The sequence below is a fragment of the Vigna umbellata genome, chromosome 1 (assembly GCF_029865625.1).
Source record: "Vigna umbellata cultivar VRB3 chromosome 1, Vumbellata_1.0, whole genome shotgun sequence".
In the NCBI taxonomy this organism is placed as follows: domain Eukaryota; kingdom Viridiplantae; phylum Streptophyta; class Magnoliopsida; order Fabales; family Fabaceae; genus Vigna; species Vigna umbellata.
This window is the reverse complement of record NC_142165.1, coordinates 48,052,719-48,077,564: the sequence shown is the minus strand read 5'-3', so window position 1 is coordinate 48,077,564 and position 24,846 is coordinate 48,052,719. Positions and strand designations below refer to the sequence as shown.

General features: G+C 34.3%; 2 protein-coding genes across 5 annotated transcripts; one reads left to right on the top strand and one right to left on the bottom strand.

Moving 5' to 3' along the window:
* Positions 1 to 7,300: 7,300 nt before the first annotated feature.
* On the top strand, positions 7,301 to 11,054 carry LOC124848408 (Ubiquitin carboxyl-terminal hydrolase family protein). 4 transcript variants are annotated; one of them, XM_088103509.1, is made up of 3 exons: positions 7,301 to 7,638; positions 8,813 to 8,867; positions 9,324 to 11,054. In XM_088103509.1, the coding sequence occupies exon 3, from the start codon at positions 9,418 to 9,420 to the stop codon at positions 10,708 to 10,710; it is 1,293 nt and encodes a 430-aa protein (XP_087959635.1). In that variant the 5' UTR covers positions 7,301 to 7,638; positions 8,813 to 8,867; positions 9,324 to 9,417; the 3' UTR covers positions 10,711 to 11,054. The 4 variants fall into 4 exon arrangements, with proteins under 4 accessions (XP_087959635.1, XP_047182038.1, XP_087959634.1 ...); XM_047326082.2 differs by having other exon boundaries at positions 8,813 to 8,933; XM_088103508.1 differs by having other exon boundaries at positions 8,800 to 8,933.
* A 607-nt stretch (positions 11,055 to 11,661) lies between these two features.
* DDB1A (damaged DNA binding protein 1A) lies at positions 11,662 to 22,853 on the bottom strand. Its single transcript, XM_088103506.1, has 19 exons — positions 22,518 to 22,853; positions 22,395 to 22,443; positions 22,194 to 22,253; positions 22,008 to 22,099; positions 20,811 to 20,862; positions 20,596 to 20,658; positions 20,430 to 20,479; positions 19,485 to 19,560; positions 18,290 to 18,499; positions 18,051 to 18,157; positions 17,811 to 17,919; positions 16,773 to 16,973; positions 16,456 to 16,671; positions 15,865 to 15,975; positions 14,139 to 14,414; positions 13,553 to 13,827; positions 13,068 to 13,419; positions 12,696 to 12,980; positions 11,662 to 12,481 (listed from the first exon to the last, which is right to left on the bottom strand). Exons 1-19 carry the CDS (start codon positions 22,619 to 22,621, stop codon positions 11,900 to 11,902), a joined length of 3,270 nt encoding a protein of 1,089 aa, XP_087959632.1. The 5' UTR covers positions 22,622 to 22,853; the 3' UTR covers positions 11,662 to 11,899.
* Between the last annotated feature and the right edge of the window lie 1,993 nt (positions 22,854 to 24,846).

Sequence of the window (24,846 nt, the reverse complement as noted above, 5' to 3'; positions counted from 1 at the left end):
AAATCATAAAGAAGATGAAGACCCTTTCCCAAGGCACCTAGCAACTACTTCAAGCTTCAATCACGCCTTTCCTCTGCATTTTCACCTCCAATATGCAGCTCATCTTCCTCTTCAACACCGAAAGGGAAAAAACTACCATGGATGAGGAAGAAACCCAAGGAGGAGAGCTATAACTTCCTAACACTCCAAACAACCTCCAAGAATCTCTCCCAAGTACCCTAGGTGATTTTATTCGTGTAAAAATGAGGAGTACCCAAAATCCTCGTGAAAACATGATTAAATACCAATTTTCGCATATCAAGGCTGACAGACTCGTCCAACGGCTTCATTCTTGCCCAATGAAGCCTAAATTTATGCTCTCTAACTTGTAACTCGTTGGGCGAGCCATATTTTCGTCCAACGACTCGAATATTATAGGTTTGGACTATCATTTTCGCCCAGCGACTCACCTTGGTGCCTAATGGTGATTTTTAGTCCTCCGGAGGCGGTCCATGGAAATATAACTCTACAAGTGAGTCTTTTCTTTATGTTTGCAACGTTAAATGCGATTCTAATAAGTATTTGTCTAAAAAGAATTCTTTCTTGTCCAATCATGCTTCCTTGAGTTCCAATTTGTTTTTCTCCACCTAAATTGCTTCCTATTGACTTATTTTACAAACTCAAAAAAAGATAATAGAGGTATACAAGCATAAAAAAATTGGATTAAATAAGAAAAAAGCCATGGAGATGTTGATTTTATTAATTGAAAGAAACACACAAAAATAGGTAAAAATAAACCTTATTAGAGCCAAAAGACATAACCCAAACAACAATGCACTAAGAAATTTAAGAGAGAGTTTTACTTTTGCAATTAAAACTAGAATAATCGATATAATAATTTATTATCTCAGAAAAAATGTTTTTCAAAAAAAGTCACAGTGATAATCGATTATCACTTAAGTTAATCGATAATTGCAGAGAAAATCTTTCTGAATAAGTTACATCAATAATCGACTATCACTTTACAATAATCGTGACAAAAAAAAGATTGCACTGAAACATTTTCTTTGAGAAGCATGAGCAATAATCGATTATTGATGGTCGTTAAAACCTAACCCTTCATCTTCTTAACCTAATTTATAATTTAGCTCTTATAAATGAAGTGGAGAGATCATTCTAAGAAGTCAGTAGAACTTGATAACTCTATGAAAGGCTTTGAAAAACCTAGTGCTAAAGCCACAACTTTCGCTAAATGTGACCTTGAGTGACTGAGTGTTGTTCACTAGTACAAAAACAGCGTATAACATCGCGCGTTCAACGTCCAACCACTGAATAACAACCGTTAAAAATGAGAGGTGGCATTTTTGTAAATAAATGCAATTATTAAACATCGTTTAGAATTGTAATTCGATGTGAAAGGATATAAAACGTCGAATGCTTTTAAATTTGACGTCAAAAGGTTAGTGAATTCAATAAAAATTTGAGCGAGAGATTGAAAATTCATTCACTTTATCTTAGCGCACGATACCCTCTTCTCTTTTCAAACTTTTCTCGAACGAAGTTTGACGAGTATCACATGTAATCTTTCTTTCATTTGATACAAATGCATGTCAATTAACTACTTTATGTATGTTTTTTGTTTGTTTTAATCGATTATTTTGGTGTTCTTGTCCTTCATAGGCGCATTCTGATTTCTCTCTCATTGGTGACGAAACTTTATTCCGATGAACCCATCTTTTGAAGGTTAATTTTCGTTTTCGTTTTGAACAACTTATGTGTTGAACTTGTTTTTTTTTGTTGAACTTGTTTGTTGTTGTTGTTTGGTTGAACTTGTTTGTTGTTGTTTGATTGAACTTGTTTGTTGTTGTTTGATTGAACTTGTTTGTTGTTGGTTATTATTGTTTGTTGATGATACTACACTACACATTCATAGTTCATATTTTATAAATTACAAAAAACTGAAATTTGTTGCTTTTCTGCTTTTCAGGTTTCTTAGAGTCATAAAAAAGGATCACAATTAATTAAAAAAATTTGATTAACGTCAAATATTGACAAAATTCGACGTTAACGTTAACGTCGTATATTGAGAAGATTCAATGTTAATTTAACGTCGAATTTTTTAAATTCGACGTCAATTTAACGTCTCCTGATATGACTTCGTTCGCGATTTCGCCGTTAAAAGCCCAAAATATTCGACGTTGTATGCAATTTTTGTACTAGTGATTGTTGTTGATAGGAGAAGTTGTTCATCCTTTGTGTGATTCAAAAATGTCTTTAAACTTGTCAAATTGGCCCATCTTATATGACTTAGCCCTAACCCACATGAGTTAGGACCAAAAAGTCCACAAGACCAAAAATTTCCTTATTGAAAAAACTCACAGTGCCAAATTATCCACAAATCCCTTTATGCCATGGTTAGCCTATAGACCTTCCTTTTTAGCATGAAATTCCATTTTATAGAAGACTTGGCAGTTTTATATGGTATATTTTTAGTATTATCTCAAAAATGTTATATACAAAAATTAGTGATGAGGACCACACACTCCTACTAAGAATCTAGAATTGTTAAAAGTTAAGCCTTCCTAAGAAATAAAGATGACAATATGTCTTAATTTCCATTTAAATCATCATCTAAGGATAAAATAAACATTTAAACTAAATGCAACAAATGATAGATCCAAGACATTACATTGAGAAGAAATGAATGAATTACATATCATGTGTAACACCCAATTAATTTAAGGGTATTACAAACTTTAAACAATATAGCCTTCACCACTTAACATAAGTTTGAATTTAGACTTACAAGCCTTACACAACATATTTTTCTAATACAAATTTATTCTTTTTACAAAATAAAACCCCTGAAATTTTTTCCCAGCATGTCTCTCATCATCTCTAAGTTTTTTTAACTGCATCTGCAACATTATCTACTCACGTATAACATGAGTTATACAATCATAGCACAAACAAATAAGAGTAAGTTAACCATAACATATAATCATTAAACTTATTTATAATATATATTTCAATCATGTATTATTACAATTTATGAACACAATTATCCCGATGTCATTAATTCATTTTTCCTTAACTTCTTCAAAATCATCCTTCTCATTTTCATAAACATTACCAGTATACTATGCTTACTCACGAAGCCTTATGGTCAGACCATTCTCTGCCTGCTTCCTTAAGCCTTACCCGTATATGTTTTACTTTTCGAAGCCTTATGGTCAAACCGTTCTCTGCCTGCTTCTATAAGACTTACGAGTAATATGTTTATGTCAAAGCCTTATGGTCATACCACTCTCTGCCTGCTCTCATAAACCTCATGTGTTACTCTGCTCATATCAAGGTCTCATGGTATAAACCAAATATACTACTCTCGGTAGTAAACATCATTTCATAATTAATGATTTCTTATATTCACCCGAACATTTCCTAAAATCAACAAATCATATCTTCTCATCCACCTAACTCAATCATGTTCGTTCTCTAATCATAAATTGATAATAACTCATTTTCGTGTCAATATCCAAAATAAAATAAACCAATTGTCAGATATCATACTCTTCTTATAATCTCATATTTCCCATAACGAGTACAAACTCAACATAATTTCACCAATCAAAGGTTACAAATCTGCCAAATTTATTTATTTTTTATGACGTTACACACAAAAATTTGTTCTTAGTACAAGTTCCACATTCAGGATCTAAATTGATAAATTGAATCATAATTTACTAGAATCTTGGATAAAAATTTCAGTTCGATCTAACCATTAATAAAGTGAAAATTTGAAATTTTGCATCCGTAATTCAAGAACATAAAATTGATATCCTTAATAAATACCACTTAGTTTTAAAAAAATGGAACATTCAAAATACATCAACATGTCTTAGGAACTACATATCTAAATTTTAGGTTAATCTAACAGTTAACTAGGTAGAGATTGAGATTTATACAACTCGATAACATTATTCAATTGGGTTGTCAACTCTATCAAAATTGCAGAATTAATTCCTCCAAGTACAAACATTCAATTACAAATCCGATTGGTCAAAATATAGTAATATATTTCTGGAATCATTTATCAAAATTTCCAACTTAATCTATCAGCAAAAGAAGGGGGAATTTAGATTTTTCCGATATAAGTTAGAGATAGAAATAAAGTGATGGTCATTATACTCAAAATTTTAATATTATTTCCTCTAAGTACAGTTCTTAAGTTAGCAAGAAAGTTAAGATCTTTTACAATAGAGTGAGAGTGATTGTTTATGAAGTGAATATTCCATAGGAGAATACTAGTTGTATTTATAGGATCAACATGAACTATGAGTCTATGTTCTTATTAGAATAATACTTACCTAGGAATATAATAACAAAATAGTGAAAAAATGAAACTTACAAACTACCTAAATTTAATTATAATATGTAAATATGACTCAAATAGACGTAGGTTAGAATGTTCCATAACGAAGATGTTTAAAGAACTTTATTAGGTCACACTCTTTACTATGTCTATTAGGCTGGACAAAAACAACAAGAAATTAAACTTTCCTTATGCTAACACTGATTAGAAGTTGGAATCAAAACTAATAAAGTGACTGAAACACTAATGAGAATTTGGAATCAAAATTGAAGAAGTGGCTGAAACTCTAATTGGTAAAAATTAAATTTATATTTTTTACTGATATTTTAAAATATTTTAACAGGTGTTTTAATATATCAATATCAATGTAGTTTAATGTTTACAAAAGAAAAAAAATCAGCACAACATATAGACCAATAAAAATTAGTATTTATTATTATTAGTTTATCATATTATATGTTATTTTTAAATTCTTTTATATATTTTTCTAATTTTATTGATTATATATATATATATATATATATATATATATGTGTGTGTGTGTGTGTTTTACATAGAAAAAGAGAAGAAGAAGACATTGGACTTAAAGTGAGGCCCAACTTCTAAAAATACCCAACCCACTAACACAAAATAGAAAAAATAACTGAGAAAGATAGCATCAACACACAAAAGGGATAGAAACGGAAGTGAAGCACCGAAATGTTACCCAGCTCTGTTCGGCATCGTTTCGGACATAGGATTGAAATCTCATACTCAAAGCACTCTAGATTGTCTCAAAGGTCAGACGAACTACCTAGTGGCTGGCCGGGATTCCTCTGGTGAAGATCCACGGCTACCTCAAGCGGTAGTGTTCATTAAGAACTTGTTGTTCACCGCCCGGTCAACTCGACAGTGGTTCCTTTCGGAACTCTCTGTTCATCAACTTGGGCGTTGTTCGTACCGGACGGTAGTGGTTCCTTTCGGAAGTCGTCGTTCACCATCTGGCCAAGTTGATAGTGATTCCTTTCGGAACACTTCGTTCATCAACTTGGGTTTATGCTGACTATTTTTTCGTTCGGTTTCGTTTTTCTTCGTTCACAATTTCGCTGTTAGGCCGAAAGGCCGAATGGTTGACTTCCTATGAGGCCAAATGGTTGAATACTTGTGAGGCCAAGTTTGAGAAAGTACTTAAGAGGTCAAGGTATGACCGGACGACTAAGGCCATGGTTGTCGGGAAGTTAAGGTCAAGGTATGGTCGGACGACTGAGGCCATGGGAAGCTGGGAAGTTGAGGTCAGGGTATCGCCGGACGATTGAGGCCAATACTTGGGGCCAAATGGTTGAACACCTGTAAGGCCAAGTTTGAGAAAATACCTGAAAGGTCAAGGTATGACCGGACGACTGAGGCCATTAGAGGCCAAGAAGTTGAGGCCAATGTATGGTTGGACGACTGATTCTTAACACTTGGGGCCAAATGGTTGAATACCTATGAGGCCAAGCTTGAGAAAATACCTGAAAGGTCAAGGTATGACCGGAGGACTGAGGTCATGGGAGGCCGGATGACCGAGATCGGATGGCCGGGGCCAGATGCTTGAGGTCGGATGGTTGAGGCCGGATGACTGAGGCCAGATGGTTGAGGCCGGATGGCAGAGCAATTGATGTCCTTTAAAGCATCACTTATTAGTTCCTTATGGCTGAGGGGATATTCGCTCGACCCCACGGTGGACTCCAAAATGTTTCGGACATAGAGTTGAAGTCCCACACTCAAAGCACTCCAAATTGTCTCGAAGGCCGGACGAGTTACCTAGTGGTCTTCTAGTTGGCACGTAGGGCAGACGGACTCCTTGGTTGTCCTCCTTCCTCCAAGTTACGTTGTTCGTTATCCCTCCTCTTTGGTCAAGCCGTGTGAGTGGACACCTGTCAAAGGCACTCCGACGCTCAAGTTAGTAATGTAACCCAACGGTTGGCAAAGCAAGTAATGTATGTATATTGTGCATCGTGATCCCAAAGTCATACCTGAGACCTTCATTTATACTAGTCGTAATGGGCCTTTACCTTTCGTTGGCCTAATGACAGTCCAATTACACTTTAATCTGCTTTAGGGGCTTAATGAGTCATTATCGTTTATAATTAAACCATGTGGTCGGCTTAGGTGGTCGACGTAAGTAATCGGTCGGCCTAATGAGTGGTCAGCCACTTGGTTTAGTGGTCGACCTAGATGGTCGGCCAGGTGGTTGGCCTAGGTCATCGGCATAATGGTCGACCATACGATCGACCTTGGTCATCAGCCTAGTGGTCGGCCTGGTGATTGGGCCTGAGTGATTGACCTAGATGGTGACCGGGAGTGCGTACGGTACATGCATAAATCGTTACCTACAAACAAACAATTTTTATTTTTTTTGGCATTTTTCTGGCGTACTCTAAACTCGATTTACACGTGTCTGATCGAGTTCAGACGAGCCTACGTAGAAGTGATTCTACTATGTGTGAGTTAACTAGGTTTGAGTTCACTCGCGATCTCGATAATCTTGCATTTGTCGGCTCTTCTAATTGATTGTAGTGATTTGAAGATGGATAATGATATTTTGACAACATTTTTTTGACAATATTTTAATATCATCTACGTGTCATTGTGTGATAGGTCTAAAATTACTTCACAATCAATAATAATAATCATAAACACTAACATGGATCAATCACAGAATGACACGTAAATGATGTTAAAATATTGTCAAAGTATCTTCATGTTTCTGAAAGCTCATGATATCATACCATGATGATTAGCTCATAAACATGTGGTTTTGTTTTTGTGCTTCTAGGAAACTGATTTCTTATTTTAGTTAAGGTTGGAAAAGAAACTTAACTATATTAAATTATAATTAATTATACAATTATACTCAAAAATTAATTTATTTTTACTAAAAATTAAATATACTATTTTTTAGTTCAGTTTCAAATTTTCAGTCTTTGTTTGAGAACTGAATCAGTGGCTTCTTCATCACTCCCTCGTGTCAGTTATTCCTAAAACGTGAATCGAGTAAATGAGAGCTCCAACTTAAACGCACGGTGACCCTGCTCTATCCTTGCCGTGACGCGGCCGCTGCCCACCGTGACCCTGTCGTCGAAGGAGAGCTCCAACGAAAACCCACGGTGATCCTGCCCTAACCCTGCCGTGACGCTGCCCACCGTTGTCGTCGAAAAAGAGCTCCAACGAAAACCCACGGTGACCCTGCCCTGGCCCTATCGTGACATGGCCTCTGCCACCGTAGAGGGACCCTGCCGTGCTCGCTGTCCGTACTGACTGTCGAGGTAAGCAGTGATTCGATTATTGTGTTCGAGCTTGCCTCTTTCTCCCTCTGCCTCTCTGTGTGCTTTCCTTAAATCTATGTTCTATGAAATTTTGTTTTGATAAATGTGATTATGAAATCATGTCCATTTCTTAAATTCGACACCACCATTCGAATTTACAATGATACCAATACTCAAATTCAACCCTGATAGATGTGAGCAAAAAAGTTTAAATTCTGTCTCTCACTCGTTCCCTGGTAGATGTTTATTCAGAAAAGGTTTAGCCAGATTATTCAAACTCACTAACATCTTCGGCGGCTGCATACCTTCTAATGATGTCAATAACTTCGGGCTTTAAAATCTTCTCTTTGTTAAAATCGTTACAGATATAATAAAGTGCTCCAAGTGCATAATTTACCTAAAATAACAGATAGATACACTTTTAATGCACCAAATTGTAATTGATTCTTTTATGAAAGAAAAATAACTTTAGAATGTACAGGCCAATGTAAGGATTATTACTCTGCAAATGCGAAAAAAATAAATAAATTCATAATGAGTTGTTAGTATAGTGAGTTGGGTAATTAAAAACGTACCTACTAAAACATATTGCTCTAAAACAGTTTTTTTCTGGAAAGCAAACCTTTAACTGCCATTAACCTGGATGATTGAAGATGTGGTTACAAGCTGCTTCAGACTCTACCTCCTTAATTAAGAAACTGATGAACTCCCCTTATCTTTGAACTTCTGATTTTATCTGTCCAGCGATGTGCACAGTATCAATGAAAATATGTGAATATTAATCAATGTTAAAACTTTTGACCCATGAAAATTAGTGTTGAGTCTTGAAAATCTGGATTTGTAAGTATATTTGCATTTTCTGAACTCTTTTCACTTGTGATTATCTGAACTGGTGATGCTTTAAGTTGAATTGGTTCTGAATTGTTGTTGCCATCGATGGATTTCTATATCTTCTTCAACAAAACTGATTATTTTTCTCTGTTACTATGCTCTTCTTTCTTTGGTTTTGTGTTAGGGTAGTGAACTATGGGGTTCCAATGTTGGTAAGTAAATCACAGTATTCCAGTAACATGTCATGTCTATTTTTATGCATTTTATTTTTATTTGCTTAGAACTTAATTTTTTATATAATTGATATGTATAATGTTCAAGGAATTGTAGTTCTTATACCCAGGGGAGGATTATTCCAGTATTCCAGTTAGGGAAGTGAACTATGGGGTCCAATGTTGGTAAGTTAATTGGAGGATTATTAGAAGTAATCAAGCTAACCAAGATCTTGAGTGTTTCTTCCTAAGGTGTGTGATAAGTACCTCTTGTTTGAACTAGTTGAACATTTTTTCTGTCTAGTATGTCAGATACTGGCTTATGAAAGGAAAAAACTGCAAAGACAAAATAGTGGAGACCTTATATTCATTGCCTTGGAAAGTTAAACCTTATATTCCAAACCTTTTTTTTCTGCTCAAACGATGCAAAGAAACCTCTATGTTTATCCAACCTAGCTTTTAAGTTGTTGATCAGGATTTGATAAAATATTATATTTGTTGGCAATTTGAATTTAAATCTGGTTTGCAAGTTTGATAGAACTTTTAGTATCAAGTTTCATTTTGTGTCGAATACTGTCTTTCTAGTGGTAGGAGAATCTTTCTTTGTTTAAATTGTCTTAAATCTACGTTTTACTTATGCAGTAGCTTTTCTTGGAGCAAAGTGTGGATTTTGACAACTACAAGTCCATAGGGAATCTCTGTGTGCTACTTATACTGTCCATGATCAGTTTATATTATGTTCCGTGGGGTATTTGGTATTGGAAGAAATTCTGGTTTTGTTCACGGTTATGGTTATCGACAAGGATACATTTACCAGCAGAAGTTTAGTTTGGTGAACATAAAATTGAAATGGGTAAAAGATAGGACATTGGATGCTGTTGTTGCTGGTCAAAGGGATGTTAAGGCAACTGGGATCCTTGTCTCCATAATTCATTCTTCTTCCCAATGCTGCCTTCCAATATACCATCTTTCTCCCTACCGTGGACAACTTGGTCTTCCCAGTGACCTCAAACTCTCTACCTTTATAAGAAGATATCCGAATATATTTGTTGAGTCCTGTTTTCTTGATAGTGGAGGTTCTCCTGTCCCATGGTTCAGTCTGAGTCCTGAAGCCTTGGAGCTTCACCACCGGGAAGTCAGCATCCTTCAGCAAAGTCAATTGGAACTTAGGGATAGGCTGTGCAAATTGCTTATGCTCACGGCTCATAGGATCCTTCCACTACAAACCATTGACCAGTTAAAATGGGATTTGGGTTTACCATATGATTACCAGCGTTCTTTTATTCCAAATCACCCTGAAAGATTCGCATATGTTCGCCTTCCTGATGATCGTGTTGGGTTGAAATTGTTATTTTGGGATGACAAGCTTTCCATCTCAGAGTTACAGAAGAATAGTTCTCTACAGCAAAAGGGAGAAGACATAAAAAATGGATCGTTAGCATTTCCAGTTAGTTTTACCAGGGGTTTTGGTTTGAAAAGAAAATGCATGGAGTGGCTGAAAGAGTGGCAGAAACTCCCATATACTTCACCTTATGCCGATGCCTCTCATTTGGATCCCCGCACTGATGTTTCTGAGAAAAGAATTGTTGGAGTCTTCCATGAGCTCCTTCACCTTACACTTCATAAACAAACTGAGCGCAAGAATGTCAGCAACTTGCGTAGACCCCTGTCACTGCCGCAGAAGTTTACTAAAGCGTTTGAACGTCATCCTGGTATATTTTATATTTCCAAGAAGAGTGACACCCAAACAGTTGTTCTCAGGGAGGCCTATTACGGTCAAGAACCTGTGCAGAATCATCCCCTCCTACAAATTAGAGAGGGATTCGCAAGCCTAATGAAGAAAGGGCTGTTGGATAGGAGTAGGGGTGTATACAGAAGAAACAGAGATACTAATTCGGTGGATGGTTTGAGAAACGAGGTTTGCATTTCTGATAAAACTAACCAGATTAGTTCTAAGGATAAATCAGATTCCATGTTTTATGATTATGATTCAGATAGCCCTCTACAAAGCCCTTGCCGATATATGTGAATGTGGTAATTTCTATTTGGCCACTGTCTTAGTGTGGCTTCGATTCGTGAGAATCTTAAATATGGCATAGAGAGGATGTTTAGATATTACTACTGTTCAGCCACCTCCTTCTGCTACCTTATTTATGAAGTTCTGTCAACAACCAAGCATATCAGCAATGCTATCATCTTAACAAGGAGGGTCATTTTTGGATTAGATGCAATATTCTGGAATAAGGGTACAGCTCAATCTCGTTAGAAGATTACTGACATGGGATATATTTAAGACATAAAAAGCTACAATTCAATTCACTGTAAGAAATTTTTGGTATCAATTTTTATGGGAATTACAAATTTAGCTCAAAAGCTATGACTAGATGCACGTAATACTGAACAATTCAGTTCACTGTAAAAGAAATTTGGTATCAATTTTTATGGGATTTAAAAATTTGACTCAGAAGCTATGACTAAATACTCTTTCTGAAAGACAATTCGAATAATGAATTTTTTCTTTATGTCGAAGTGAAAGTTTTTCATTATATTATATATTATGTGCGGCAGGAAACTTTCAAAGTCTCGTTAATGCTAAATACGAATACATTAATTACGCATCTCTATCCCTGCAATTACAGAAGACTTTCAAAGTTTTCTTTTCAATTCAAATTCACAAACACTACAGATAATCTTGTTCGTATCTTCCGTTTTGACAAAAAAAGAAAAATCTTGAAAAGTAACGAGAGGGTTATTGTAATTAAACTGAAAATGTTAATGTAATTATATACCTTTTCTTTAGAAACGTGTAGCTGTCGGCCCTATACTTCAATTTTCAATGACCAAACTTTTGTCTAGAAAGTCTTTGGCATGACGATTTTGTTATTCAACCAAAACTTCAAAAGAGCAGCGCTACAATACATACTAATATTGGACGTCTGACCAGACTTTGTTTTTGCGTGATTTACAGAACTTTAACATATAAATAAATAAGCAAATATTAGGAAATCGATGGTGTTTTACAAAATTTAGAAAAGAAAACGCTATTATGCCTCAGAACATGGCATTCATATCATACACCAATTGTGATTCATTCATTGCAAAACACAAACGAAGGTGAGCATGGGGTACAAAATATCATATAATACTATAGCCCTCACCCATACCCTGAAAAATTAAAAAGGAAGAAGGATGCTAATTGAGAGAAAAAAAAAACAAACTCAGTGCAACCTGGTCAACTCTTCCACTCTTTTGCATAACTCCTCTACAGAAACATCCATTGCCTTGGAAATTTCATCCATCCTACTGCGGTTGAGATCCAGAAATGATTCAATCAAATCTCCATCCAAAAAGTTTCTGGCTTCAACAGTTTTCTTCTCATTGTTAAACGACCTCCATTGCTCATGGCTGAGTCCTCCAACACCTTTAATTACCTTCCTCAAATTTGACTGAAGTTTCTCCAAGAAAACATATTGCTCGTGCGGAAGAGAAGCAATTACCCCAATAACACCATTAATGGTACCAAAGATAACTGTTGGAATCTGCCCAACATCAGAATCTGGCAAGCGCATAACGAGGGAGCCATGCCGGAACCGATTAATAAATTCTCCAAGGTGATACTCACCAACCACTTCAAGACGACCCCGCTCTTCGTCAGTAGCACCTTCACTATTTTTCCGAACAGTGAACAGATTAAAATTATTTTCTGCACCAAGGTAAATGTCATCGTCAAGGATTTCAACAGCCGACATCCAATTTGCATTGTAGTCACGAGCTCTTTCCTCAATAGCACCTTCTTCATGCTAACAATAAAGAACAATTTACCATTACAAAAGAACATGCTCAGAGAAATCCGGTATTCATTCAAAACTATAAGCAGCACAACAGTTTAAAATTTGACAAAACCAGATATAAATTTGAGTCACAACATATAAATTTAACCAAAAAAAAGACAGGATTGGAAAGGTTAGCATTTGAGACAATGAACTTCCGCTTCAAGACAATTTAGAAGCTTACCTTATAGATTAACAAGGAAATTGACTTCATCAGATCACCTACTACAATAAAATCTCCTCTAGTTTGCACATAAAGAGCTAGGATGTGTCCATGATGTCCACATTCAGACTGCAATTCGTGGGTTCCATCATCACGTAGCACCCACTTGTACAGCTGGATTTTTTGATTAATAGCAGCAAGTAATTTACCATTAAATGCATTCAAGCAATAAACAGCTCCTTTTGTCTCCTTCTCAGCAATTAGCTGTAGTTTTCCATCTTCAACAGTAAAAACAAGAATTCTACCCTACATGTTTTAAAATGGGAAAAGTAAGCAGGAATTAGAAGCTTTTACTAGAACAATGATGGAAAAAATACAAATTTATCAACTTACTTTTGTTGGTTCATTTTCCTCTGGCAACACATACGCAGTTCCAACACAGTAATAAACATTATTATCATCTGAGAATGAGCAGCTAATTATAAAGCAACCATACTCATATGTGTCAAGAGAATAAGTTGATATGAACTCAAAAGTCTGGTCATCCAGTAAACGGACAAAGTGCATTTCAGAGTCTTCACCACCCGTTGGGTTGTATTTCAAACTACAAATAGCAAAAGTCCTAGATTGCTCCTGGTGGCAGATACGCCGAGCATGCTCTCCAAGCGGAATGGAGCGTATATGTAGTTTTTGTATGTCATCAATGGTGCCAATAGTAAGCTCACCTTCTTTCGCAATTGCCAAACTGTTGGAAGTTAGGAACAGTGTGTAATGAGTACCATCACCTTTACATTAATGTAAAATACAAGATACAAGAACAGCACAAGGCAGATATGTCAATAATATTAGGAAGCCAAACTAATGAAGGACCAAGATACCTGTCTGGAAAAGCAGCAGAATTGAAAGGACACATATGACTCACTTCCTTCAGATTTACATTACTATAAAGTAATTTTTTGTTACTACTATAGATCACAGTCGGCCGATCAGATGCAGCAAATACATGGGTAGTATTCTTGGAGGAGAACGTCCGTAGTGTAATGGGCTGTGTCCCAAGAGATACCTTTTTCCTATCTGTTAACTCGCCAGTATTTGTGTTCAGCATGAAGTTTAAGAGATGTCCATCACCAAGGGCACATAGCAAGTAAGATATCTGGAGAATAAAATTTAAAAAGTAACACTTTAATAAGATATTTTTAACAAGGTAACTGCAATTAAACTTGTGAATTGGTAGTTTAGCAATTCCTAAATTAATCCTTGAAGGACATCATTACAAAAAGATATTAGTGTTGCTGATCTAGTATATCCCTCACAATGGCTACATGTAAAATCCAAAATCTCTACTCCAAAGATTGAACTTAAAAGAGGTGAGCATTTCATGGTATTCAGAAACAAAAACTAAGCAGAATAACAGAATAAAAAAACTATAAAAGCACATGAAAAAATAACACAAGAAAAGCCTACCCCTTCAAAAGCACAAAGAAGAACAGAACGAGGTATGATTTCCCCTCCTAGCTGTTCCTTTGTGACGAGATTCAGATCAGGAAGAGAAAAAACCCTAACACTTATGTCTGTCCACATTCCAACAGCTGCAAGATGACTATGATTGGGGTTTTCACCAATGGGATTGATGTCTAAACATGAAATCTCATACTCCAGTTGGGCATGTTTTACTTCATGCAATATTCCATCTCCAATTTCAAGGTAAACCAAATGCCCTCCTCCTGTGGCCAACAAAACCTGTATCAAGGTGTAATGATAGTCACCAATTTGACTGCAAATTCAATGTATATAGTCATTATTAAAAAATAGACTTTAAACATAACTCAATCCTACAAAATCGGTTTGTAAGATGGGGTTTGCACCCACTTATATACTCTAAATTGTTCTTATATCTAGTTGATGTGGGACTTCAAACACATCCTTCACATCAAGGTATATGCATCTCGAACGCGAGACTTGACATTAATATATGATCGGATAGCAGATGGAACAATATGCCTAATAAAGACAAACCTCGCTAGGATAGACTATTAACAATGACTTTGATACCATTTTAAGAAGTGGACTTCCAACCGTCATAATAAAATCAAACGATGAAAATGCACATAATAGTGTAGATTGAAGAAAATTATCTTAAAAGGTAACTAAGTAGAACTTGATAGGATGCCATACCAAAACAACTAATAGAGACCTAGATATCATAACAAAGGCCAAGCATAGAAGTTGTACCCAAGAACAATTTATTTTGCCAGCAGCAAGAATGTGATACTTCTGGCCAAAATCAATACTAGTTCTATACCAATTAACCCAAATTATGCTTGGCTGAACAATCACAGATATAAAACTTATTATAATCAAAATTTGGCACAGATTATATTATTGTATAGAATGTATTATGTGGCATTTTAGTGTATCAGAATCTAGAATTCTCTATCTTTTGGAAAGGGTCTATCCCAACTTTCGAGGAATTCAAATAGGTAAAAATTGTGTTGCCACTTTATGATTAACTTTTTTTCCCTTTAACATTCCACTATTACTGGACTTTTGTTCTATGTTAATAAAGAAAACATTGGGCAGCATAAAACATCTGAACATTATAACATCTGAATTAAAATATCAAACAGAAAACGGAAACAAAGTTATCAGTATAAAACAAATTCATAATCATATAGATATTTAATATTGGAGCTTCACTGATCACCAAAATCAATCCTTGGAGAATCAAAGATAGTTCTCTAAGTAAATGAAAAAACTAGAAGCAGGCATTAAGAAACTACAGAGCCTTCACGCCTAACTAACATTAGCTAAAAACCTTCAGGAAATTTTCCATGCTTACAGGAGACATTAAGACATCACTCAACATTTTTAAACAACCAATGGCAGATAGTTAACACTTAATTTTTTCAGCTGTCTTCCACTTTTTACTTTTAAGAATTAACCAAAGGTAGCATTTTTAGCATTCTACTTTCAGTAATCCTATAGCTTTCTAAACATAATAATTTCACCCAAATAGCACTAGCAATGAATAGAAGAACATGGTCTCAACTCATTAAAATTAATCATAAACAGCTGCTCATGATTCACCCACTTCCATCTCCCGGATCTGCCTCCACTCAGAAATGCCACATTGACAAGGAAACGCATTGTAATTATTAAAACACCAAGCAAATATTTCCTATAATCAAACCTGGGTAGCATTTGCTGTAGCTACATTAACTGAATAGCCCGATGGTGCAAACCATTCATTGCGGAGCTCTCTAGTTGTGGAACTGACCAGTCTGACAGAATTCGAAGTGACCTGTTATGATGGTATATTAGATGATGGGAGGTAACTGACACAAAACACAATAAAATGAAGTAAAAAAAGTATGGAAGAATACAACAGAAGAGCATCAATTTATGAAGATTATTCTAATTAACTTCAACGGAGTATGCAAAACCTAGCCCAAGAAGCTTCAAGAAAATTAACCCATTTCTTTAAAATTCCAGGTAATTAATTTAGATGAGCAGAAGATTAAAAATCTCAACAATTATTATAGAAAACCAAAAATAAAAGGTATTAATAATCACTAGGTTGTGAAAGAGTTTGAAAATTAAAGGAATGCAATCCTGAAAAAATATAAAGAGAGCCTAACAGAAAAATTTGATGCTAAATCTATATCAATATGCCAAAATAGTCCTTCAGGTATGAATAGCTTTCTTAATATTCACTTTTTGTAAATGCCATCAGATAGATGTAGGAATTAAATCAAGAGAAGAAAATAAGGTAAGAACCTACTTGAACAAGTTGATTGTGAACAGCATCGTGGCAAAATAATGTCTGCACTTGAGAACAGAATCCCTCAATCTCAGTTTCTTCCAGCTCATCCTCAAGATTCATTGCTAAGATTCTTGTTTCACTAATAAAACTCACAACCAGAAAAGTATCAAAAGGATCATCAGTTGAGGATCTTAGTGACCACATTCCTTTGATACCTTGAAGCTCTACTGATGCCTGATCAAATAAATGCATGAAAAAATTAAATATTATACAAGCCATGTGCCATTGATATAAAAGTTAATTTTCTCTTTCCTTTTGAATGTCTTGGGGCTGACCTGCTCATTAATTCCAATCCCATTGCGAACAACGCGCAGAGAACCATCCTTGTAGGCTCCAGAGCAAGTTACAACCTGACCTTGGCCCTGCCTCTCAAGGTCTACTACACAGAAGTCAACAATAGGCCCTAAATTGACATACCTTTCCAGTACTTCCACATAAGAACCTTTTGCATCAGGCTGCAGATTTAGTTTTATAAGCTGTGCAATTTACCATCAGAAATTGTCAATGTTATGTCTGAATATGTAAGCAAAAGTATTAGATAGGTCATAATACAATTCAAATTCATCAAAACAACATAAATATAGAAAACAATGTATTACAATTGCTTCATAATACAGATCCGTTTTTTCCCTCCCTTAATATTACCAAGTAAAAAGATTAGAACAAAAGAAAATATCATTTGAAAAAAATTGATCTGGGTGTACCAATTCCCACGTGTATTGACCTACTGCTTTATGTTCTTACTAATTACAATAATATTGCAAATGCTTACTAAAACAGATCTATTCTTTCTTTCCCTCCCTTATTATCTTACACTACAGAGAAAAAATATTAGAAGAAAAGAAACTATAATTTGAAAAAAAAAAAAAAAAAAAAAAAAACTTAATTTTGGTGAAGCAGCTCTCTCTAGTATTGTCTCACTTGTATATGTTCTAACTAATTACTAATAATATTACATTTTTCCTTTTTTATGGAATTTGGAATTGCTAACATTTATTATGTAGTGTTAAATTGTGTTTGGGGTTTACTTAAACTAACACGACCTTGCCATTTACCAGATAAACAAGGCTACACTCTCTTCTAAGCTATATTTAAACAAGTACATCTAGAGTCATAAACTCTCAAATCTGAATACAATTAATAGGCAAACAACCCAACATAAGATACAAATTATATCAGATAAAAATAATGAAACAAGTCAGCCTGCATACTCTTTCAAAACCAGCACTTTGGAAGACAGAAATTTGGAAATAACATATTATAAACTCATAAAACAAAAAATTATAAAGTAATATGCTATTTCATTAGGCAACCTGTGAGTCTCCATAACTTGAACCAATATAGACGAAAGCATTATCAAGGTATGATATTGTAGATGCAATGGAAGTCTCCCCGAGGGGCTCAATTTTGAGTCCAGTAACCCTACAAAACAAATGTAAATGATAAAACAACAGGATTAAGGTAAATACGGATTGTTTATTCAATGAACATGCTGACACCCAAGACAGTAAAAAATCTGTTAAGCCAACATGAAAATGAGACAGATCACATACTTTTCTTTCTCATGGGTTATTACAAGTAGGCTAAGCAAACCCGTATGATCACCAAGTAAATATCTAGAACCATCAGGATCAACTCTTCCATAGGCTTTCGTAATTGACTGAAAAGCACACAAGGTATAATTAAAATTGAAGGGAATTCAAAAAACACGTATTGCATAAATTTCATGAAAATCCAAAAAACCACAATGGATGGTTTAAATGGAAGAAACAAAAACTATTATTTAACATACAGGTCTGATTGGGATAGCCTTGAAAGCATTAGCACTGCAGTATACGATGGTTTCTTCTCCAATAATAAGCACGCCACAAAGTGGTGGGGGAACTGGTATCAATAGATCAGCCCCATTATCAAGATTGTTCTGGGACCATGGACCTTCAACAAAATCTTTATCCTTCAGCGCAACCTCATATGTTTTAACATGACGAGCATCTTTATTATCCTGTCATAGATTAAAATATAATATTAAAGCCATCACAATAAAAAGACAGATATGTTTCCAACCAAATGCGTTGCATAAAGGACATGCAAAAAACGCATCATGCATTTTCATAGATGATAGAATCATAGAAACATTGAGTACAGAAGGTATGCAAGAATATGAGTATGCCCACTCAAACTGAGACTAAAACAGTAAAACTATGAAATCAATCACAAACCCTCTTTGGCAGTCGTTAAATTGTCTTATACCTATGTCAACAATTCTAATACATATCAATGTGACGATCACGACTCTGTCACTTCTAAGCAACAAACTACATACAGAACTTGCCCGTAAGAACTATTTAATTCTTCAGTATGTTAAATTAGCTATTAAAAGTCCCTTTTAAAAAAACAGAACATGGTAAGTACTATAATGATTCCATGTTGACTGTATGAGCAATCTTTCGACCAAATGTAGGCAGGTCTACAACAGTAAAAAAATGTGAACGCACATAATTCCCTCTCTTAACAAATTTTGGGGCAAAAGACACCTTAAAGGTGTAAGCATCCTGGTCTAACTAAACATGCCGGAGGACAGCTTACACCAAAACCAGCCACAGAAATTTAGCCTCCTTAGATAAAGCTCTAGATTCCTAAATGCATTCAGTGTGGACCCAAAGACTACTATAAAAGAGCAGAGGAAAGAAAGAAGCAAAGTATGATAACACCTCAGACTCAATTTATTCCATGTAACTAATCAACTAATAACCCCAAAACATTAGGTAGAAGAGGAATGCTCGCAACACACCCTCTAACATACTGTTTCTAACACAATTAATTATTAGTTAGAATTTATTGAAAACTACAAAATAAAATAATTCATTAACTAAGAGAGACCCACCAAAATCTGTGAATTCCAATATACTTCAACCCATACTAGTATTCAAACATGTCACAGAAAGTGTGTTGCCAGTAATTCTCACAGGTAGAATAGAATTAAGAACCTGGTAAAGAACCACGATGGTTGGCTTTGAACAACCATAAAGAAATTTGATATCCAAAACTTGAAGCTCCTCAAGCCTGAAAACAAACAAATCATAATTGAAAAGAAACAAAAGAACAAAAGCTAGGGTAGAAATTACATGACATATTATAAAAATATTTTCAATTTAAAAAATGTCAACTGTATGTGTTTTTATTTTAAATTTTAAAGTTCAAAAAAGAAATCTAGAAGACTTAGGTGCAACAATCAACATAAGCTTATCTGGATAAGGACTGCTTATAATTGTGTGAAGTGTACACAGATGAATATTCTTATAATTGTGTGAAGTGTACACAGAGGAACAAAATCAATAATTAATAATTACAAATATTAGCGTAGATATTTCCCTACTTGAACACTTAAATTCTCCACCAAGCATACCATGCTACTCGATGTGGTACCTAAGCACCCAAGTTTCCATTGATCCCTCAATACGCATATGAAGCCTCTTTATTAACAAAAAAAAAAAAGGCATTATCTACCTAAATAATAATTTCTTTAAGGCAAGGATATTTGAGACCCAAGGGAAATGAGGTACATCGATTGCCTAACCAGGTAAAAGTTCGAATTTTTAAAATCATCTTGTCAATTAAACATACATTAAATCAACAAAGAAAAGTATACACATACTTCCCTATGTTTTTTTTTTTCAAAGAAAGCTATATCTAAGTTCACTATTGATCCAAATCCTTTATGCATGAGATTCAGAAATCACTTTCAATCTTATGTAAAGACACCAACACTATCCAAGAAATTGGTTCACAGTTCCTTCTTCAGACAGTGGAGACTTGTAATCATTACTCAACGTCGTGGACTTGGCTACTAATACAACATTTACGCACACCTGCAAAGATCAAATTATAAAGAGAATTCATGTGTAGACCACCAAGAGAATAAAAAGAATTACCTTATATTAAATGCTTCCTTGAGCTGACCTTTATTGTCAAAGGGAATAACCTGGAATATTAATGAACAGTGAATTATTCAAACTCTGTAACATGACACTGTAAACCAAAGCATATTGTCATTAGAATCTAAATTTTTTACAGGATACTAGATGAGAAGTTACATACTTTGAACAAACCATCATACAAGTGAAGTCCAATCAACCTACAATCAGGATCAATAATGCCAATCTGCAGAAAGAAAATGGATAACAGCTGAAATGCACTGAACAACTTTCATCTGATCCTAGACTTATCATTAATGTTGTTACAAATATTAAAAGTTAAAGAATACAATAACTACCAAGTTATATTGGTAAGTAGTAATAAAATAATATAGATACCTGACCGTTATCAGTGGGACGTCCTATCCGATCAGAAACATCCCCCATTGCCCTGGATGACAGTAAAATTGAGAATTAAACTGATGAACAAGACAACCATTATGGCCCCTACTAGGAATTCCAGTTTTATTATATCATACAAAAATTGAAAATCTTGCTGATTATTTGAGCTATTTTGGCTCACAATTTCATTTGTTTTCAATTTATAGGAGGGTTTCCTCCCTTGCCCTACATGAACATACTCTTCCATATTTAAGTGGCACACATTTAAGTTAAGAATCTGGGGGGCCATTCTTATTTTGACTTATAACTCCCAACATAACTCCACCTCCAGAGTCCTGTTTGGGTCTCAAATGACCCAGACAAAACCTATGCAATTAAGATATGGAAAGGTCAGGATGCGGAAAACATTCCAATCTTCAGTTTTCACAGAAAATCCTAGCTTGTATACTTAAGATACCACTCAAGACCACCAGGTTATCAACCTATAACCCCGCCCAAAAGAAAGTAAAAGAGGCAGAACGATGCAAGAGACTCAGTCTGGGAGGTCAAGTGACGAAAACATCCCAATCATTTTTCTAAGAAATTTTGAGCTTGTACATTTAGGACACTACTCAAGATCACATAGGTCTAGAAAATAATCCCACACAAAAGAAAGTAAAAGAGGCCAGTTTAATGCAGGAGGCTCGCTCTAGGAGGTCAAGAGTATGCAATTTACTAAACTAAAATTTCCCTTCACATGAACGGATACCTATATCCGTCTTCATAAGCAAAGCTGTACAAAACATATCAATCGGGATTTTCTGGTCATGCAGAGATGGCATGCTGTGTTATGTGCAAGAATATATAGAATACATGTCAGAAACGCAGTTTGCTTCCCATTTCTTCATCCAACAACACCAGAAAGCTTAGCAGTAAAAGTATTACTAACGAAGTAATTAACAAGGAGAGAATACAAAGTTACAAAACTCTCCTTGAGGCATTTCATATAAAGTTTCCTATTCTAGCCAATAGGATTGTTGCATTACAAAATTCACATTGAGATTGTTAGCACCCCGGCTGATTGATTATATGCCCCTAAACGTCGTAACTATTGGTAAGATTAAAAATAAAGTTGATTTCAATCTATCCGAAAACAATCATGAGCATGAGTAAGTCCACTCCAGAGGAAAACATTTGCTGTTTCCTCAAACATACCGGGTAACAAGCTCAGCAGTCTCAGAATCCCATTGAAGAACACAAAATTTGTATCTTTCTGTTGCGATAAAGAGATAATCTTGTGCTTCACCCTGTTTGAGAGCAAAACAAATTACAGAAGGATAAAATCAAAACTAAAACATTAGACGATAACTCAAGAAACACGGATGCTTTTAAATTTCTCACGTGAGGGCGGAAGAGTTCAAGCGTAGCAATTCTTCCATATATCGGGACGTCCAACATAGGCTGCAAAGATAGGTTTCGGTTTCACATTTATCCGATTCAGTTACATATGCATCCAAAAATGAAGAGAAGAAAAACACAAACAACGCATATTGAAATAAGATTATTGAAACAAGTAGTGTATCAACGGGAGAGCGAAAGAACCTGTAAGCCCTGAGGAGAGAGCAAGTGAATCTCGATGCGCGTGCATTTCCTGATAATAAAAAAGAAGTGAAAAGGAGAAGAAGAAAAAACCCTAAGAGAAAAAGAAAGGGAATAGATGAATACGCGATAATGAGGTTGAGGTCTTGAGGACTGGTGAAATTGCCGACGCAGGAGTGAGTGACGTTGGTGGGTTTGTGAGCTGTGACAACGTAGTTCCATATACTCATCCTTCTCTTCCCTTCTTTGCTTCCTCTCAGCACGAACTCTGCTTCTGCGCTTCGAAATTGAATAGGGTTTCGTTTTGGTTCCGAACAATTAACTGCTTAGGGCGCTGTCAAAGAACGCAACAAGCACCTCACTCACAGACACTCTCTTTCTCAGACCCTCGAGCGGCTTTCACTTTTGGCTTTTGCCCTTGTTTCAGTGAACCGCTTTTTTTTTTCTATTTTATTTTCTCATTTATTATTTTTTTCTTTCCTTCATTTTCATTTCATGTTTATTTTATTTTGTTCTTATGTGTATTTTTGTTTTCACAAAATTGTGAATTTTATTCCTCTTTTCAATATATTTTCCAAACTTTTTCCTGGATTTTTTATTTTATTTTAAAATGTTATCTAGGTCTTTTGATTTCATGATTACATATACTATTTAAAAAAGTTTGAAAAACAAAAACCAAATGAAAAACTTCTTAAAGATCAAAACTAAAAAACATATATCTTAAACAAAAATTAAAATTTGATCATTTATCTTGACCATAACGTATTTAAGTTTATAGATTGTCCTGATTTGTTTTTGACGGCATAACCATCTATAGTTTAATTATGATTTTATTACTAAAATTTAGAGCCAATCTGGTTTTGGTCTTCCGTAAATATATATATATATATATATATATATATATATATATATATATATATATATATATATATATATATATATATATATATATATATATATATATATATATATTGGTTTTTCAGATTAAAAATACATTTTTAATCAAAAAATTTATAACTAAAATTATTTTTCAAAACTACTTTTGGTTCTCAAATAGTAGATTTGAGAAACTACAACTATGTTTTTTATAAAATTGTAATTTAAGAATTTTAAAAGGGTAAAGTCAAATTATCAGAAATTTGAGAATTAAATATTATTTATTTGACATTTTTCATATGAAATCATAATGAAATATATTGCATGATCGATGTTTTGTTATCATAATGTGTTTACATTTAATAATTATAGTGTAGTTTTTTAAGAATGTGTAAGGATTTGAATAATAGAAATGATAGGGTTGAGATTGTTTTAATTACCAAAGCATTATGAACTTTGTAACAATCCATTTTTTCGTACTCAAAGTATTAATCAGGTTTTTTCTTTTAGTTAAGAAAAAAAAAAGAAAAAATAGAATATATATATATATATATATATATATATATATATATATATATATATATATATATATATATATATACATATATATATATACATATATATATATATACATATATATATATATACATATATATATATATATATATATATATATTATATTTCAAATTAACTAATTTTTTTTTTCAATATCTAAATTTACGATGGTGTTAATTTAATGTTTATTGTTATTTTTTAGCAGTGCCTGCATCCCCTACTATTCATGTTAGTAAAATTACATATAAAATACACAAAGATAATACAAGAATTAGACTAATTACTCTACATTATGATCATAATGGAAGATTTATCATATAATTGAATTCATGCATCATTTCACACAAACAAGTAATATTTAAATGATTACATGGTTTCACAATATACTTTCACAATTTTTCATATTCATCGTCATTTCATGATCATATTTCATAAAACTGAGTATAACATGGTGAGTCGCCTATTTATAGATTTAATCATAAATGTCAAATATACCGATAAGGACCTCATACAACTCTCATCATGAGATCTTTCTCTATGTAAATCCAATACTTAGTAGAGTTCGAATAGTCTCACTCTAATTCTCACATCAATACACGTCACACAGCAAATCTAAGAGTAGAGTTTCCACCTTTAGAACTATTATCTCAAATCAAACATTTCAACCAAAGAAGAATGCCTAATAAAACAAAGTTCATACATTATTTATATGTCTCAAATATCTTCTTTTCCATATACAAATTATGCATATTCAACTCAAATTTTATTCACAATTCATTCAAGATAAATATAAAAAAGAACAATGCAACATCAAACAACTTCTCTCCATTGCCCAACACTAGTTGCACCTAGAGCCACTTATTTTAAAATTTGAAACAATGCACAGCGGTATCCCTAAGCGCCTATCGCCAACACTCCCTGATGTTTTTTTATCAAAGTAGCACCCAATGGTCTCAACATGGCGCCCAACGCCAGAGACCACTATAGCTTATTGTCCAAAGAGTGTCCAACAACATCAAAATGG